Source organism: Gallinula chloropus (assembly GCF_964237585.1).
Source record: "Gallinula chloropus genome assembly, chromosome: 1".
Classification (NCBI taxonomy): domain Eukaryota; kingdom Metazoa; phylum Chordata; class Aves; order Gruiformes; family Rallidae; genus Gallinula; species Gallinula chloropus.
The window spans coordinates 150,458,654-150,478,281 of NC_140085.1; the positions used below are offsets into that span (position 1 = coordinate 150,458,654).

The 19,628-nt window shown below is 49.2% G+C and overlaps 1 protein-coding gene across 1 annotated transcript in view; it reads left to right on the forward strand.

Moving 5' to 3' along the window:
• The window catches only part of CARS2 (cysteinyl-tRNA synthetase 2, mitochondrial), a gene marked incomplete at its 5' end in the record, with an annotated part of 42,125 nt that overhangs the window by 19,790 nt on the left and 2,707 nt on the right, over nucleotides 1–19,628 (forward strand). The window contains 5 exons of the mRNA XM_084278607.1: nucleotides 2,200–2,266; nucleotides 9,954–10,092; nucleotides 12,009–12,132; nucleotides 14,445–14,543; nucleotides 18,566–18,862. Of these exons, the coding sequence (XP_084134733.1) occupies nucleotides 2,200–2,266; nucleotides 9,954–10,092; nucleotides 12,009–12,132; nucleotides 14,445–14,543; nucleotides 18,566–18,862 (726 nt within the window). The remainder of the gene's footprint in view (nucleotides 1–2,199; nucleotides 2,267–9,953; nucleotides 10,093–12,008; nucleotides 12,133–14,444; nucleotides 14,544–18,565; nucleotides 18,863–19,628) is intronic.

Genomic DNA, 19,628 nt, shown 5'->3' on the forward strand with positions numbered 1-19,628 from the left:
TTAAAATCCCTTTAAAAAGGAGTTCAGTATGAGCTGCTTTATTGTTAATGCTCCTGATGCTGTCTGGGTACAGTTAAGCACCATCTCCCTCAGGAAAATTGCCTGTCGCTCACCATTTTCACAGCAGTTTCATGAGTCAGGGCAGACACTGTGGACAGGGTGGAAAAATGACCACAAATGCAATGCATGCAGTTAAAAGTAACTTATAAAATGCTCCCCTCCACATCTGCAGCCAAGACTTCTGTGTGTTGAGAAAACAAAAACTTCTGGCCAGTCTCTCTTCCCTTGCAGGTCTCTGCTTTTCATTTCTGCCCTTAAATGTGGCTAGCCAGTATTAAACATTCCCTGTAAGGAATTTATCAGTCCAGGGAAACAAGTTCCTTCATATATCTTGAAAGTCAAGCCCTACATGGAAGTTTTTATGCCCGCTCCAAGAGATGAGAGTCTCACATGCTTCTGCCAGTGGGCGCCTGCATTCCAGGTTATCAGCTGGGCACGGCCAGCCTGCATCTGTCACATCCAGCTGCCCTGTTTTCCCTCCCTCTTGTTCTGTTCTCGGATTTTTTTCTGTTTGGCCTTTTTTTTCTTAAGTAGCTATTAATTCTGACCCCTAAAATCAAGCATGTTGCAACAAGGCATGGCTGAGCAACCTGCCTTGGAAGAACCATGATACTTTGTACTCCGATTTTAACAAAACACAGAGTTATTTTTTTTCCAATTCTGATGGTCCTTACCAAAATTTGAATTTATTTCTGTGCTTTATTCATATTGTTGTACCTCTGTATATTGGTGTAAAGGGAGGTGGTTGAGTCACCATCCCTGGTTGTGTTTAAAATAAAGGTAGATGAGGTACTTAGGGATATGGTTTAGTGTAGGACAAGAATGGTTGGACTCGATCTTGAAGGTCTTTTCCACCCTTGTGATTCTGTGACTGTGTGTGATTCTGGGCACATTGTATATAGAGTGTATTTCAAAACAAACAACCTTCCACCAAACAAAACAAAACCCAGCACCCACCAAAACAAAGCATTATCCCCATCTATTACTTGATGTAGTTTGCCATGATTGCCTCAGTTATCATAGAATCATAGAAAGGTTAGGGCTAGAGGGACCTTAGAGATCATCAAGTTCCGACTCCCCTGCCATGGGCAGGGATACCTCTTACTAGACCAGGCTGCTCAAGGCCCCATCCAACCTGGCCTTTCACTTGAGAGACAGCACATTGCTGATGCTTTGCTACTCTCAGTGTTCAGGCTGGTTCACTCTGGTAGCAGAGGCTAAATTTTGAAATGTGCACCTTTTAAGCAAAGGACCCTTTCCACTTGCACTGATTTCTTACAGTTTTCTATTTTAGTGGCACCCCAGTGTTACAAATTTACCATAACCCCCCAAACAACTGAAAAAAAAGCAGGAGTGCAGTGCTCCAGTGCTCACAGTTGATCTGCCATGGCATCTGGCCTTGCTGAGAGCAGAGCTGGAAGTGATTGAATGTTTGATGGGTGCACTTTCCAAGCATTTAGATAGTTCTCTATACTCTTAGTATAAATTGATTACATTAGTATTAATAGTAACAATTTACTATTTGCTACAGTAAATTACTTCTAAAACTAGATAAATACTAGAGTGAAATTAATGAGGTTTCATAATTACCACAGATAAATTCTAGCAACTTTTTAAAGTCATTTTTGTTCACTCCTTTTCTTTCACATGCTAGTCCTGCAAGAATAGTACCCTTGATTTCTTTTTCAATAATTTCCCACCTCCTAAAATTTGCAAAACTCAGGGACTGTCCCTTCCTGCAAGATTGTACCCCAATCTTAGTCTGGTAATCTCGGTTTGGTGTTTTGGAAAGGTCTTTCTACAGTGTTTGGTTGCTCATGTTTAGAAATGAGCAACTTTTCAATGAGTACTTTTCAATGTCTTCTATTTGACATTGTGTGTGTGTTTCTATCTTGTATATGTGTATGCACATCTATCTTGTGTGGAGTCAGGTTTTGTTTAGTTTGGACTTGTCAACCAGTGTTAGAGTGTAAAGCTTTATGCTTATCCTACAACTACAAAGATGGGCTGTTTGTCACACTGATTTGACTGAAATACTCTAAGGGGGTGGGTGGTAAGAGGGGTGTAAGGGGGTGGAACAACTCCTGAAGAAGTTGTTTGGTACGATGCTAACGCTGCCTGTTTGTGGGTGGGGTTTAGGATTTCCTGGAGAAGTCTTCATCGGACCAGTTCAGGATGTTCTGCTTGCGCAGCCGGTACAGCTCAGGTAAGGGAAGAAACCCTTGTTTGTTGAGGGGTTTCTGGCTTTCCTCAGGTGCCCCCCAAGCTGGCGATGCGGGGGCGGGGGGGTGGTGGAGCGGCTGTCACTGCAGTGCCTTGCAGTTCCCCACTGTTGGTGGGAAGGTTGTTGGCCCTCTGTGGGGTGGCTCTTACACTCTGGTTTACAGGAGCGTCCCATTTGTCTGAATACCTTCCTGAACTGCAGTTAATTGAGGCTCTCAGTTAATTGCACTTTCAATTACTGATTTATCTCCATCTCTGATTTGCATCTGCTGCAGTCACTTGTATTTCAGTCACGATCAGCTGGTTTTGGAGATGTATCTAGGTAGAGCTTTGCCCTGTATTCCTATGGGGCATGATGGGGCCTTGCTAATAACTTTTTATCTCCCTGCTGTTTTACCATTTTTGTCCTGTGGAGTTGCTGAGTGTTCAGGCAGTTCTGTGGTGCGGTGCAGCTCGCTTACACCAGTGCTTGATAACCTAATGATCATCCTTAGCCTGGTAAGCACTGCTGGTGGGAAGAGGAGTGGGAGATTCTGTCAGCTTCCCCATCTATGCCGTGGAGTTTCCAGCAGGCAGATGCTACTTTGAACTGGAAGAGGTTTTCTTATGGATAGTAATTTAAAGAATTTTTTTTTTTAAAACAGTTTATTGGCCTGCCCAATGCAGATGGTAGTTCCCAAACTGCTGCAGAGGCACCCAGCTTGTTGGTCATCCTGGCATGGTACAGGAATGGCGGAGCACAGGGAAACTCCTGCTGCATTATGTCTGTGGGCCTCTAGCTGTCTCAAGTGCAGCACCTCTAGCAGTATGGTGGGAGAGCTGGCGTGATTCGGGCTCTGTGGCTTTGCTCCTGTCTGTCAGTGTGCAGTTATTGGACTGAAAAGTCTTTTTAATTGTTAGTACCTCTCGCTGCTTGCAGGGGCCACCTGTCTGATCTTCCTGGGGAATCCTCCCTCTGCTCAGGCAGCTGAAGGCGTAGGGAGTACTGTCTTTTCCTGAAGCAGTTTGAAGCTTCAGAAAAGTGGGGGGGTAAAAAGAATGCTGGTTACTAACTGCTGACTTTCGCTGTGGTAGGAAGGGAAGAGTGGATCCAGGTGGGAGGTTTGCTGCAAAACAAGCCCCCTTTTGAAGCAGGAGAGGGGACAGGCAGCAGGGAGTGCCGCCATCGTGGAGTGAGGTGGTGGGCCAGCAGCACGCCTGGCTGGTTTGGGGTGAGCCGTGGAACGGTGGCACACTTGGCTCTTTCCTCTGGGTCCCTGGTAGGAGATAAAATACCTTCATAAATGGCTCCCTGGCTGCAGCTAGGGGCACCTGTAAGCAAAAGCTGAAGGGCTGGCAATTTCTAAGCTTGCCTCGGGGCAAGGAATGGCACTGGGGCCCTGCAGCAAGGGCTGCCTGCACCTCTTCTCCACCCCATGTCAGCGGGCTGCATTTCAACCTAGCACGTGACCTCTTCTTTTTCTTGGTCTTACTTCTAGGTTAAACACCTTCCAGTGATAAGAGCAGAGGGCTGCCTGTGCTAATATAGGTGGTTTTGAAAGGATACGGTGGTGGTATGTCAGAGTGTAAGCCAGCTGGCAGATAAGGACTGCTGGAAGGTCTGTTGTGCTTGCCACCTCCACCATCTGAGGTAGGGTGCAGTCATTTGCTGTCTGATAAAGAGCTGGTCAGGCTCTGCTGCACCAGGTACTTACTGTGCAGCCTGTCAGTTTGTGTCCCTGCGACCAGTTCTCTTTGGCCTAGTGTCTGAGCACAAACGTGACTCCAAACTGTCCCAACCACAGAGGAGCAGGGGCTGGAGGGGGCATGTGTTTTGTGGGAGTGGGTGCCCTCTCCAGGGGTGTCACTGTTGCAGGGAGGATAAAGCTGTGTATCCTGCTTGTGGGGAAGAGAAGAGTCAGGGGGAAGAGGCTTTGATGCAGGATATCACTCTCCCAGAGTGTGTCTCTGCGGGGGTCCCTCTGCTCCATCACCCTCTCTGCTTGCTCAGGCTGGTGGGGTGGCCCTCCTCAGGGTTAAACTCAGCTCTGGGGTGATCAGGGTGCTGGTGGTAATCAGGGCCCTCTGCTGTGCCTGATGCCTATGGGTGTCCCCTTCTTGGCCCAATTCACCACCGTTCAGCCCACCTGGGGCTGTTGGGGAGAAGGTCCCTCCTGGGTGCCACAGGCAGCAGCGTGGTGTCAGCGAACACCAGTGTGTCAGCCAGGCTAATTCTGGGTGAGTGCTGCTTCATAAGAGAGGCTGAGATCCGAGCACCATGCAGCTGCTCTCTCTAAGAGGGTGTAGGGGGGAGTTGGGGTGGGGATAGGTAGGGAAAAGGGTGGGAAAAGAAAAACGGAAAAAGACCCCACCCCAAAACTCACGGGTTGGGATAAGGACAGTTTACAGGGCAGCGGAGAGAGAGAGAGATATAACAATGACAGGACTTTATCACAAAATATACCAAACTGGTGATACACAATGCAGCTTCTCACCAAACTGCACAACTCAGGCTGTACAGCTCAGAGCCACCCCGAAACCGGATCGTCCCCAAAACCACGCTTCCTGGAGCTGAGTTCCTGCCCTCCCCTCAGTCTCCGTTTATGCTGACCATGACATAATTGGCATGGAATACCCTCTTTGGCCAGTTTGGGTTACCTGTACTGTCTATGTCCCCTCTCAACTCCCTGGGCGAGTGTGTGTCCCCCTCCTTCTCATTAGCAGGGCAATATGAACAACTGAAGGGTCCTTGACTGCTCAGCAACAACTAAACCATCCGTGTGTTACCAGCAGGGCTCTGTCGTGGTTTTACCCCAGCTGAGAGCCGAGATCCACGCAGCTGCCTGCTCCTTAAAGGAAAAGAGCAGGGGAAGAGGCGGGGGGGGGAGGTGTGAGGGGCAAAGGAAGGGAAAAGGAAGGGGCAAATAACCCCAAAACCAAGAAACTAAGAGACCTGGGGGTTGGGATAAGGATAATTTACAAAGATAACAGAAAGATACAATGTAACAATGCTAACAGGACTTTAGAGCAAAAATATATGAAGCTGTTGATACACAATGCAGTTTCTCACCAAACCCACAGCTCAGGCCGTGCCACCCAGAGCCGTCCTGAACCCGACCGTCCCCCTAGAACCGCGCGTCCTGGAGCCGCCCTCGGCCTTCCTCCCGTCAGCCCCTGATACCCTGGGCAGGACGTAACTGGCGTGGAATACTCTCTTTGGTCAGTTGGGTCACCTGTCCTGGCTTCGCCCCTCCTTTCTCATAAAGAGCTGAGAAAGTCCTTGACTGTCTGACAGCAACTCAAAACATCAGGGTGTTATCAGCAGTACTCCCATTTTAACTCCCAAACACAGCATTCCATCCGCTGCTACAAATGAAATTAACTCCATCCTGACCAAAACCAGGACATTATCCACCCCTTATTCCATACCATTTACGTCATGACCAAATCCAACCCTTTCTTTCGGGTACAACCAGTTTCTTGTTTCAGACACACATATATGTATGTACACATGTATACACACACATGTGCATACAGGTATTATTCCCTTAGTCTATGGACCATTCCTCTGAGTTTGTTGAGTGAATGAACATTTAGTCCATGATGATTTTCAGGCTTCATGTGTCGTAACAGTCTCTCGTGGTGTCAGTATGCGCCATTGGATCATTGCATGCTGCATCTCGGGCTCTCAACCGATACACCTGACATGGTCCATGTTCATAGTCTGTGAATCAAAGATGTTCATTTTCAAAAGGGAAGGAGGAAAAAGTTCTTGGACCACCAGGTCTTGGTCCCGTCATCGTGGCACTCTTCCTTCATTGACTTGTATGACTCCGGCTGTAACTCCATTGGTACAACATACAACAACATACAGCAATAGTACCAATAATGAATGTACAGTAATGGGTTATTTAGCAATTACTATAATACAATTTCTACCTCATTAATTATATTGGCTATTTTCACCTAAAATCAAATCCTTTTGAGGTACACATAGAACTTCTCTATCCTTCTGCATTAGCCACCAAGTACAACCAGGTCCTTGAGCAAAAACAATCTCAGACATGGGTTTACCTTTGCCTGAAGCAGGGATGACCCAAACCTTCCCTAATATACTCTTCATATGCACCACTGGGACTCTGTCTCCTTCTGCAGTACGTGGAAATTTTGACTGGGCAGGACCAGCTCGATTGGTGGATCCCCTAGAGTTAACTAACCATGTGGCTTTGGCTAAATGTGTATCCCAGTGTTTGAATGTTCCACCACCCATCGCTTTCAGGGTAGTCTTTAAGAGCCCATTATATCGCTCAATTTTCCCAGAGGCTGGTGCATGATAGGGAATGTGGTACACCCACTCAATGCCATGCTCTTTGGCCCAGGTGTCTATGAGAGTGTTTCGGAAATGAGTCCCGTTGTCTGACTCGATTCTTTCTGGGGTGCCGTGTCGCCATAGGACTTGCCTTTCCAGGCCCAGGATTGTATTCTGGGCAGTGGCATGGGGTATGGGATATGTTTCCAGCCAGCCAGTGGTTGCCTCCACCATTGTAAGCACATAATGCTTGCCAGGGCGGGTGCGTGGGAGGGTGATGTAATCAATCTGCCAGGCCTCCCCATATTTATATTTCATCCACCGGCCTCCATACCAAAGTGGCTTCAAGCGCTTCGCTTGTTTGATTGCGGCACACGTCTCACACTCATGGATAACTTGTGCAACAGCATCCATGGTTAAGTCCACCCCTCGATCTCGAGCCCATCTATATGTTGCATCTCTCCCTTGATGACCTGAGGAATCATGAGCCCATTGAGCCAGGAATAATTCACCTTTACGTTGCCAGTCTAGATCTACCTGACCAAAACCAGGACAGGCTCTCACCCTAACTCCCAAATATGGCATTCCACTCGCTGCTAGAGAGAAAATTAACTCTACCCTGGCAGAAACCAGGATAAGGTGTTACCTCTGAAGCCCAGTGGGACCCTGTTGTCAGGCACTGCTTTCCCCCTCATGTTTCAGCAGCAGCAGCTTTGCTTTATGCAGTTAGGTGCAGGGGCCGTGAGCCTGCCATAGGCAGCGGCGTTGTCCCAGAACGGTCTCCTGGTCACCAGAACTTCTCCATTGGCTTTGAGAACCTGAGTGAACTGTAACATTTTAGTCTCTCTGGTCTTTAATTACTTGTTGGTGCTAATAAACACATGTTCTTCTAATTTGACCGTCCTTGGTGGTAAAGGGAAGGGAATACAGAGAAGATTAAGAGGGCCGGGGCTCGCCTATGCTGCGCTTCAGGTTTGCAGTGCCTGCAGGCAGTGGTTTAGGAGAATGTCATGAATCAGGAAAGAAGAATGGCTTTAATCAAAGCGGGCTTCATCAGGATAAACTTTCATCAAGTATTCCTCACGGAGCTCCTGTAACCGGGGTAATCAGTTGGGTAATCTTAGTGGATATAAATGATCTCTTTCAATATCTTACTTCTCTTTTTCTAGAAGTCTGAAAAGCTGAGTAAAGCTTAATTTTAAAACTAGTGTTAATGAGGCAGTAATGCAGATTTTTAATTACATGCAAGGGGGAAAATCTGACAAATATAGATCCAGACTTACACCTTAGCTATACTGGGGTAAATCCTAGGGGAAGTCTGTTCAAACAGTTAGGCCTCTTTGGAATTTTCGCTATCAGAGCTGAGATCAGCTGCTTCTGCCCTCTTAGATCTGTCCCCTTGCTTGGACTGTCTGCGCTAAAGAGTGTGTCTGGGCAGCACTGGGTATTTGCATAAAGCTGTAAGGTGTGCAGGACTGTAGGTGAGGTTGCTGTGGGAGCTACAGGTGATGCTCAGAGCTGGTGAGGTGAGGAATACACTGGAAGCCGTAGTTTGGATGTACCTCAGTGCAAAGGTGGGGTGTAAAGTGGTGAAGTGATAGTGCACTGGCTATGACTGGCGCTTTGATTCAAGTAATCAACTCTGGTGTGAATTTGTGGGAAGGAATGTGTTTAGAATTAGGCCTGTCCTTGGCGGGCACAACTTCCACCAAGGTCGGGGGAGCTGCCTCGTGTGGGGTCCCTTCTACAGAAAATCAGCCATTACTGTACAAATAATAATTAAAAAATAGTCTATTGCTTCTGGCAGCTTGCAGGAAAAGTGGAAGGGGGGGCAGTCCAGCACCTGTGTTCCTGAGGGCCTAGGCAGGGCAAGAGGAGCCTGCCGAACCCTAAGCCAGCAGGAGTGGGTGCTGATAGCTCCCGAAGCGCGATGGCAGGCTGAAGCCGGAGGCCCGCTGAATGCAGGGGGATGTCTGTGACCATGCATGCCTGTTAGTGGGGGGGGCTATTGTTATCTTTATTGTTATTGGTGGAAGGGAAGCACTGTAAGGTTAGGGTATAGCAGATCTCCTCATAAAATGGAGCTCTGTTTAGGATGCAATGAATCATCTACCTTCTATTTATCTTTCCGGTTACTATAGGAAGCTGTCCTGCTTTTGGCAGGGATAGAGTTAATTTTCTTCATAGCAGCTGGTATAGTGCTGTGTTTTGAATGTAGGATGCTGATAGCACACTGATGTTTTAGTTGTTGCCAAGTAGTCAAGAATTTTGAGCTTCTCACACTGTCCTGCAAACCAGAAGGCGAGGAGGGAGGACACAAGAAGCTGGGAGGGAACACAGCCAGGACAGGTGACCCAAACTGAACAAAGGGATATTCCATACTGTATGGTGTCATGCTTTCTATGTAACTGAGGGGTTGGCTGGGAGGTGGGGTGCTCAGGAACTAGCTGAGCATCAGCTTTGGGTGGTGACTAGTTATGCTGTGCGTCTCTTGTATGTTCTACTATGATTATTATTATTACCTTCTTTTTCAATCCTATTAAACTGTCTTTACCTCCAACTACAAGTTTAACCTTTTTCTTTTCAGTTCTCTCCCCCATCCCTGTGACAGAGGGTGGAGTGAGCTGTGTGGGCTGTTCTAGCTGCCAGCCAGGTTAAATCACAACAGAGTGTAAGCTGAATGTGATGAATCCCATCCCAGTCGTGCCCCTAAGAGTTTAAGCAATTTGTATTTTCTCTAATAGACACCTTTGGAAATTGATATGGTCAATTTAGCTTTGATACTGGGAGGGAACTGGATAGACTGCAAATTTTTAGGTCCTTTTAGGTGCTGGTGAAGCAGCCCTGTAACTGGAAGTGCCTGTGTCCCCCTCATATTCAGTGGTGAGAGTTTGGCCTCTTTGGAGGTCTCTAAATGCAGATCATGTCTACCTAAATTAGAATAGGAACAAAATTAGGGGTGAGATCAAAGGTATGTCCTCCCAGCTGAAATCTGGGGGATGCTTAGAAATACGTCCAATCCAAATGCTTTGGAGTAAACTTCACAGAGAGATTCAACACTTAAAAAAAGAATAATTAAAGTCAAGTAGTTACTGCTTCAGTCAGCTTCCAGACCCTTTCTGAATCAGTCTGATACCCTTGCAGTAGGTTATACTTTGTCATGGGCAACAATTGTCTTTTTATCTTGATTTCATTCACCTTGTGTTCGTGAAGAACACAGTTCTTAATTAAATGTGCAATTAATTGTCAGAAACATTCACTACAACAAACAGTAACAAACTTTTCCTGGAATGGCTTTTTCACAGGATATTGTTTGTGTGTGTGACAGCCAACCACCTCTCTGTCATTAACAGCCAAATGATTTGATTTCCTTTTTCCTTAGCTGTAGAATTCAGTGAAGAGACCATGGATGATGCAAAGCACCTTCTTCAGGCAATCTCCTCGTTTATTAGAGATGCCAGTGCTTATATAAAAGGCCAGCTGGTGTGTGACCCTGTCAGAGAAGACATACTGTGGGAAAGGTAAGCCCACCCTAACGATTGTCACTGTGAGCAGTAGGTTACTGAAGGCTCAGAGGGCCCAACCATGTACTCTGGGTTCTGTTTAGGGAGCAGGACAAGGAGGAGTGAGAAGCAGACTCCCCTGCCAGCCCTCACCAAGGGCAGCTTTTGGAGTTTTTTGCCTTTTTTTGGCCTTTTTTCCCCCCTAGCTAGCTGCTTTTCCTCGTAGTCTGAAGCACTTAGCTTGCTGTGTTTTTAAAATCCATGTTATTTATCTGGTGTGCCTGTCCTAACACGGGTGCCTTTTTGTCTCTGGAGTGATGCTGAAGGTCAAGCTGTGACAAGTTGTCAGGCTGCCCCATTCCTAAGTAGAGCTGTGCATCAGTGACAGGAGCAGAATAGAGGGCCCCTGGGAAGTAATATCTCTGGGACCTGTGAGCTTGTGATCGAGCTGTCTGGCACTGTGGTGTGTAGCGGAGGAGAGGAGGGGTTACCCAGAAACTGGTCAGGGGCAGAGATTTCACTGAGAGAAGAAATTAATGGTGGTTGCAGCGTTGACACTGATGAGGAGAACCTTCTTTGCGGTCCCTTAGGAAAGCCAGGTCATCTTCCAGGAGGGAGATGTGCTGTGTGCAAAACTGAGAAGATGAGCTCTGGGGTTGAGGTAGGAAAGGTGTTGAGTGCCCTTAAGTGACATATATGCAGGCAGCTCTGGGATGTAGGATCAGAGGGGAAACAGCCCACGCTGCAGAAACTAGAGGTGGCTTCCTTGTGGTGTGGGCACCTCACTGTCGGGGAGCTTGTGGCTGCAAGGGGCACAGGATCAGTGTTACAGGGAAGTGGGGTAGAATTAACTAGTCGTGGTGTGTGGTAAGAGCGAGTCCTTCAGCAGCAGGCTGCAGGAGACCTGTTGGTGAGAGGTAAGGCTGAGAGACACGAGACATATGGGCAAGTTGAAATGGATTGTCAGCGGGGAACACGTGGGAAGGCACAACTTGTGTATCACTAGATGGAAAAACAAGCAAAATGAAACAGAGCCTGTAATTAGGAAAGTGGTAAGTAGTCAGCAGAGAAGGGGGTAGCTTGCAGGAAAGAGTGTTGGGAGGAATGACTGAGGGCAGCACCCACCTGATACCTGAGGGAGGGCAGGCATTCCAGGCAAAGCACTCAGAAACAGGCATGGCTGGGCTGAGGAGAGCCCTAGAGACACCTTGATGGCTTGAGGTTCCCCAGGTAACCCCACTCCCCGAGCTGTATCCTGAAACAGCATCCCTGGTGACCCAGCTGTGTGTGCAGGAGCTCACTGCCAGCAGCTGTTTGCAGCCCTCACTGATTCCTGCCGCTGTCCTCACCCTCCCGCTCACAGCGGCTGCGGCGCGGTGGCGCTGGCCCTGTGACGGAGAGTGCTGGCTTCCCACTGCCTTCTGGCACCCTGACACGAAAGGTCCCACCAGAACTTTCCATCTTGGCAAGGCCAAGTGGAGTCCCCTGGCTGGGATTGGGCTTGTCTGGAGAACGAGGAAAGCTGGATCCTGCCAGTGGGATGCTTGGCAGACCCCGAGACAGCTCTTTCACCAGGTGCTGGAGTGGCTTTGGAAGAGAATGGTGCCGTTAGCGTGAAACACGGGCTGCTGGGGAGCAAAAGAGAGAACTTGGCAAACTCTTTTAATGTTCTTAATATCAACCTCATTTTCCATCTGGTTTGCAATGATTAGGGCAAGCCTTGGTCTGCCATCGGTGGTTCCTGTGTGTTTGCTGAGAGGGGCACAGCGCTCCAGATGTTGACAGGTGTCAGGTTCCCCAGTTCTCAGCTGAACGATGTGTTCTCCCCCATCAGCATCCTTGCCATGACTGCCTCTGGTTGAATAGCTGATGAATTCAGCGCTCTGCTGGCATCTTGTTTGTCTTGTCTAAAACGTTACCTTTTCTTCTTGAAGGCTAGCCAACACAAAAGTAACCGTGAAGGCTGCGCTTGCAGATGACTTTGACACCTCCAGGGCTGTTGCAGCAATTATGGACCTCGTTCACCATGGCAACAGACAGCTTAAGGCTGTTACTAAGGTAACCCATTAGGATACAGAGATCAGAAAATGACAGCTGTCCACTGTCCTACTGTTTAATGCAGACGGATTAATTTATTGTTCACGTAAGAAACCAGCAGAAACAAAGCTCCCTAAATTGTTGACCTTAATGGTGCCCATTTGTCCCCACCATTCCACAGGCATTGTGTGTGTGGCTATTGTTCTGTGCTGTGTCCAGAGGATGTTTCTTTCCTCCTGCCCTGTGTTATTTATACCTACCAGGGCTTTTGAGAGGCGTGAAGCTGTTGCAGTGTGCTGCTAATTTTAGGCTGGTGATGTGCTCCTACCCTGCTCCTTGGCTTAATACCCACGTGTGGAAATCAACCTGGATCGGGAAATAGGGGGGTGGGGGTTGCTGTGAGCGGGCTGGCTGGCAGTCCCATGTCCATGGGAGTTTTGTGGGGGTGGGCTCAGCTTTGGGGACCGAGCAGCTTCTGCAGTTGTCACGTTGTGACTGTGGCCTCAGCACGTCTGTGTGAGTCGGCCTTCAGGTGGCTTCTGGCGAGGCGAGACCCTGTTGAGGTGTCTTGGTGTGGACAGAAGGGAAGCGCCTGGTGAGGACCAGACCTGAGCAACAAGCACAGTGTGAGGCACTTTGGTCCCTCCTTGTCCCAGCAGCTCCTGCTCCTGCTAAAGGCCAGCAGCTCAGCCGTGCTGCTGCACTCCTGGATGGCTGGTGTCACCACGCCCACCATCTCTGTGCTCTTGCGTATGTAGTAGTAACTGAGTTGGCTCACTGGCTTAGGAATCCTCCCTCCTCCTGGTCTTGTTTTGGTGCTGGTTCTAAATTCCATCTCCAGCGTTATCTTTTCCCTTTTTCCTCACAAAACGACTCTGAGAGATTCCCAGCCAGAGCCAGCTTGCCGCAGGGTTCTGTAGCAGCGCTGCCATGCCTTAGGTACAAGCAGCATCACGTTGCCAGTTGTTTGTTTTCCCTGAATCCCTTCTGTCACCTGCTCTGCTGAGAGCTGGGCGGGATATTCACGGGGCAGCTGACTGGGATTTCTGGTTGCGGTGGTGGAGCTTTTCTGGTTGCAGTCCAGCTGTCTGAGCCGTACCTCCCACTGCCTGCACACGCCTCTTCCCCTCTGCAAGCCTTGTGAGTAAATGCACATAAACATGGCTACTCATTCCTTTCATCTCTGTGCCATCCTTTGCCTTAGGGAACGATACAGCAGTGTGCCCAACTCACAGGTCCACCTCACCCCTTCCAGTTCAGACTCTTTGGCTGGGGCTTGTCTCAAGGCCCTAGTGGGGATGTTGGATAACATCCAGTGCCAGATGCTGATTTGGTTGTGTGGGCCATCACTCTGTTTTTAGGCAAGAAGAGTTAGTCCCTTCTTAGTCTATCGTTTAATCTCAGTATTTTATCACTGCCTACAACTACCTGAAGGGAGGTTGTAGAGAGGTGGGAGATGGTCTCTTCAGCCAGGTGACAGGAGACAGGACAAGGGGAAATGGCACAAAGCTGTGCCAGGGCAGGGTCAGATTAGATGTTAGGAAAAAGTTCTTCACTGAAAGAGTTGTCAGGGCCTGGAACAGGCTGCCCAGGGAGGGGGTTGAGTCACCATCCCTGGATGTGTTTAAAAGACGGGTAGATGAGGTACTTAGGGATATGGTTTAGCATAGGACAGGAATGGTTGGACTTGATGATTGAAAGGGTCTCTTCCAACCTTGTGATTCTGCAATATTACTTTTTCATTATTTTTATTTTTTAATTAATGTGGAGGAAACAAATAAATACAGGTGTTCTTAGACACGCTGTTCTGTCGCTGCTGCTTGTGGTGGTTGCTGGTGCGACTGGGGCACAACAAAATGCCATAAGCCGTCTCAAAGTAGTCTTCATGTTGCTTAAAATCACTAAGATGCTCAGAAAAGGGTTTGGGGTTTGTTTTTGGTTTAGATCCTTTATTTGATAGGTGTCCTCGAGGCTGGGATTTTGTTCTTTCATTTGTTTTCATACCCGCAGCCCTTTCATGCCCAGAAGGGCTATTTTTAGGTCTGACTTACTGCACACACATAATGCATGGCAGCTTCACCCATCTCTTCTCCTCACTGCCTATGCTGGTAAGAAGCTCCCCCCCCCTCCCCTGTTTGTTTAAGCCTTTTCTTTTTGTGTTGTGAGGTGCTTTTATGTCTCTGTGGAAGTTCTTGCCTGGGCAGGTGTTGATGGTGGAGATAGATCTGTGTAATTAGGAATAGTGTTTCCCTCGTGGACCCAGGCTGCAGAGAGATGCTGAGCTCTGTGATACCTATTGACTGGACAATCTCTTTTGAGTGTGTTTTAAACAGGATGTCGGATCTCCTAGAAGCTCCGTTCTGTATGGAACCATTATTTCCTATATAGAAGGCTTTTTCCACGCCCTTGGGATGTCCTTTGGAGAAAGACAGGTATGAAATATCTCTTCTGTGTGTACTGTGGCAGCTTTATGCTGTATAGAACAATTTCCAGAAGCATCAGAAGTTGCAAAGTGTATCTGGTTTTAGTGAACCTCTTTGCACTGCTTGCAGTTTCTACTGTCATGTCTTAGGAGAGCATGTAGAACAGGAGAAAGCAAAGTATGGGGTCCTTTTTCCCTCTCTGAGAGATTCCTCTATCAGTTCTGCCACAGTTGTGCTGTGGAAGTGAAAGTTTGAGGAATAAAATAAGGAACAGTTCACCCTGGAGGCCTTTGAAGTTGGCTCCTGTTATGCCTGTTGAGTTTTTCCCAGCTCTTCTCTGGTGGTTGCACCCAGCCTGACTTGGGTAGGGGTATGAATGCTTGGGGTTGTGACCTCCCTGCACAGCAGGAGCTGGGCTCCAGCTCCCCTGTAGAAAGCCAGGCTGTGGAGGAAGGGGCTGCTCTCCCCTGAGACTCAGTAGGGTGTGGGGTGTGCAGCAGGGACAGGGTGGGGGGTAGTCCCATCCTTGGAGATGCCTTGTGTATTCTCTGGTGCTTGGAAAGGTAGGGATGGGGAAATGGGGAGGAAGGGAGCGGGGTGAGGGGGGACACACGACAGGGAAAGGAGAGAAAAGCCCAAAGCAAAGACTGCCCAGGGAGGAGAGTGGTGAATACAAAGGTGGTATCCTGATGTATGGAAGGGGAGCATCAGAGCTTTTAAACTGACATGAGGTGATGGAGACCAGCTGCCTGTTCTGTGCTCTTCTTGAATCTCAGCACCAAGAAGTCAGAAACTTCCTTGAGAGAAACTGCTCTGCAAAACCAGCTTTTGGGAGGGGGGGAAGAGGATGAAATGTAGCTGACCTTATTAGTCCTTTGAAAGTCAGGCTCTAGAGCAATAAACTAATGTATTTTCTTTGCCTCCTTGAATTTTTTCCACTAAATTTCATTCAGAACAGCAGTGGGATGTGATTTGGCTGTGTGTTACTCCTGATAACCTATGGTTTGTCATGTTAATTTTTAGTGGCATACTAAATGCTTATGTGTGTCTGTAAAATGGATGTTGGAGTCATCCCTCCAGATTCTGGGCTGGCTGTATGCAAGTGCCTGCCACATCTTTGTTCTTGCTGAAACAAGCACCTGAATGTTTTTGGTTTTTTTGCATGCTGTGCTGGTTTCTCTAGGGCAGCAGGGTCAGCAGGAAGATGTAGGCGTGAGGAAGGAAGAAAGGAGAAGCACGTCAGACCCTTCTCTGTCCCTCTGCTCTTTCCTTTCAGCTTCCAATCAATGAATGAATGAAAATCTTTGTCAGAAAGTCTGTGGGCTGCCACAAGCTGGTTAATAAAATGCTGTGGGGCTTGTTTTCTTGCCTCAAGATGAACCACAGCAGCTTGCTGCCCAGGATTTCTTGCCCCTTAGCCAGGTGGCTCCAAGCATACAGCTTTGGGAGCCGTCAGTGACCACCGTGGCTCTCTGGAGAGGACAAGCTGGCCTGGTCACCGCTGTGCTCACAGTTTCATGTAGAGGCTACAGGGAGTGCTGTTCAGTCCTTCTTCATTTGGTTGTTTGCACACAGCCTGTGGGTCTGCCTTGCTCTTAGGACAGGATTCGTCTTGGCTAATTAGCTTTCCAGTCTAATGTGCTTCTGCAGTAGTCAGTGGAGAGAGAAAGGCATCGCTAAGGGGTGGTTCATCATAGTCTGGTGGCTGTGTAAAATAAGACTGGCCTGTCTTTCTGTCTCTGCCTGGACAAGAGAAGGAGCCTGGACAAGGCAGGCCATGTGAATCCATCTGGAACTTCTAGAAGATGTTGCTAACGAGACAGAAGTCTTAAGGAAATGTTTCTTTTAGGCAGCTTCCTGCTGGGGAGTCAAGCCTGCAGGTAGAAACCATCGTGCCTGTCCGGAGCTGAGGAGCAGAGGTGGAGGCTTTTCACTCTGCTGAGGAGCGCTGCGTGGCGAGGGCAGCCAGGGGCAAAGAGGCAATCGATCGCCTGTGGGGCAGGCAAGGGCCAAACTTCCACATAAAAGTTCTCAGGAGCCCTTTGGATTGGTTGGTGCTGGGAGGCTCCACAGTGTTTTATGTGGAAATCTGATCAGTTCATCTAAAGCTGCCGCTCCCTCCAGAGCATCTCACCCCCGTGCCATGAGTACGTGCCTGGTTTGCCTGTCAGCAGTAGTGTCTGTAGATGTTTCTTGCTGCCCTTACCACTCATCTTCCCTCTCCCTGCTCTATTTAAGCGTTTATCCTGCTTTCTTCCTGCCCCAGGTTACAGTGGAGCATTTCTGGCACTGGGATTTATTCCCTCCTTCAGTCTCACAAGCTGCTTCTTTAGTACATTTACGTGTTCCGAGTTTGGGGAATGCCTTTGGCAGAGGACATTGTGCCTCTCCAGCTCTAACCCCTCTGCAGCTTCCCCCTCACCACCACCACCTCCTCCTCCTCCTCTTTTGTTTGCTTCAGACAGTGACCTCAGAAACTACTCCCTTTCATTTCCATCCCGCTGTTGGGTGACTAAACACAGCCCCCTCTGGCTTTAATTACTCAGCTGCTCTCCTGCTCCCAGTCGAGCATCGCTGCCGGCACCTTCGCCCCCCGGCCTTGGTGTGCCTGACACCCCACTGCTCCCATGTCTGCTCCCCCTCTTGTGCCTTACTGAGGAAATCCTGCAGCTGCCTTTTCTTGCTCGCTGGAGGTTTGTCCTGTTCTCCTCCCTGAGGAGTTTGGCCTCTAATGAAAAACAGGGAATGTTTCTCTGCTGACAGCAAGACTGGGAGCCTGGCTTCATTTTCTGCTAGCACCTGAGCTCCCATCCTGGCTGTTGTTGGAGTGGGACCCTCTGGAAGGATGGAGGCTGCTCCTTTCCCAGCGAGACTTCTGCCAAGCCAGGGGAAGCTGAGGAAGCTTGGAGCTGGTTGAGGGGAGGTGGGGGCCAGGCAGCAGCTCTGTGCAGCAGCTGCTGCTCAGTCAGGTCTTGTTGGGTGGCTGGATCAGAGAAAAGTTCTGCAGATTCAAGGAGGTGCAAGGAGATGAGGTAGTGTAGGGACTTAAAGCCAAACCACCTGATTTTCCTGGTTTGTGATTCTTGAAGAGGATCTGGAGCTCAAAGGCTGGGTTAGAGGGCTGGTGAGCTCTCTTCCTCTGCAGATGTTCACAGCCGAGGGACTGAGCAGAGTTTGGGCTCCCCTTGCTGTGCTGGATGGCTGTTGCCAAGCTTTTCTTCCATTAATTTATCTAATCCCTTTTTAATTTATGCATGTTTCTGGCATTTAGGGGGTTTCCTGTGGCAATGAGTTCCACAGTTGGGTTATGTTCCACGTTACGCTCCCATGGGAGCCCTCTGCTCCAAGGTAGGCACTGTCCTGTATCAGAATACACTGAACAGATGTGTCTGTACTGTGACTTTTGTCCAGCAACAGTGGGATGGAGATGGTTTAATCCTACCAGTATAATCACAGAATTGTAGGGGTTGGAAGGGACTTCCAGAGATCGTCGGGTCCAACCCCCCTGCCAAAGCAGGTTCCCTAGGACAGGTCACACAAGGAGGTGTCCAGTCGGGTCTTGAATATCTCCAGAGAAGGAGACTCCACACCCCCCTGGGCAGCCTGTCCCAGGGCTCTGTCACCCTCTCTGTGAAAAAGTTCTTCCACATGTTGGTGCAGAACTTCCTGTGCTCCAACTTGAGGCCATTGCCCCTTGTCCTGTCCCCACAGACCACTGAAAAGGGGCTGCCCATTTCCCCCTGTGTCCCACACTGCAGATATTTATAAACACTGATCAGATCCCTTCTTAGTCATCTTTTCTCCAGGCTGAACAGCCCCAGCTCACTCAGCCTTTCCTCCCAGGGGAGATGCTCCAGGCCCTTAACCATCTCTGTGCCCCTGCGCTGGGCCCTGCCCACCAGGAAAGGAAGGATGTGCAACCCGGAGAGGTGGCGGGGCCTTGGCGTGATGCGGAGTTGGGGCTGAGTGGTTGGTGGGGCTGGTTTTGAGCTGTTCTCAGAGGTCTGTGAAGCTGCCTGTTTGCTTTCCAGGCGGCTCTGGGCGGAGGAGGAGGAGGAGGCCACTCGGCTGTGCTTTCTAACGTCATCGACGAGCTCGTGAGGTTCCGCATGGCGGTTCGTGGCTACGCGCTCGCGCTGCCCGAGGCGGCGGCAGAGGCGGCGCCCGCGCTGGCCGCTGCCGGCACCGAGGGGCCAAGGGAAGGCGCCGAGGGGCCGGAACACCAACGGAAGGACAAGAGGCAGCAGCTACTGCAGGAAAGGAAACCCCTCCTGGAGGCCTGTGACAGTCTGCGGGGACACCTTGCTGCCTTCGGAATCCACATAAAGGTAGGAGACAGCGGCCTTTGGGGGTCCATAGTCATTTTTTAAGACGCCCTTCATGGCCCTTAGGGGACAGTGCTGAGAGCTGCCAGCTCCCTGTATGGCTGTGGTGGTAGGAAGGGGAGGTTAAGCCCTTGCTTGATTGTAGCTTTCTCTTCTGCTCCCTCTCCACCTCGAGTCTCCATCAAGCTGTATCTCCTCCTGTGGTGAGAAGGGTGCCTGTCTTAGCCTCTGGGAGTCCTGCAGTGTTCAGAAATCCCAGGTGCCCAAGTTCAGTCCAGAAGGAAGGTGTGAGTAACGTGTGCAGTCCTTAGACAACGAAGATCGCAGAGGAACTGGAAAGCAAACTGAGATGACTTAGGAAAATAAAGCCTTCCTTCTACCCTCCCTGCATTCTCCCTCACATAAAAGCCTCTTCCATCATCATCAGCTCCATTCCTGAGCCTTAAGTTTGGCCGATGCCTGTACCACACTTCTCTACAACCTGCTTTCTACTTTTAACCTATACCTGATGCCGCTGTTCTTTTCTACTACCTCAATGGTGTCTTCTGCTCGAGAGAAAATCCCTTCAGTGGTTTACTGACTCCTCCTGGTCTCAGGATGCTATGTTACTTCTTTAAGGGGTCCTGCTTCTTCCAGTTTCTTTTGCTTCACAGCACCTCCTACCTCAGATCTGGCCCTGGCTGGATCAGTGTTGCTCCTTACGTGCAGAATATTCCTCCACTTTCTCCCTCCAGATCATGCTGCTCTTTTTTTTCACCTCCCTCTAGAA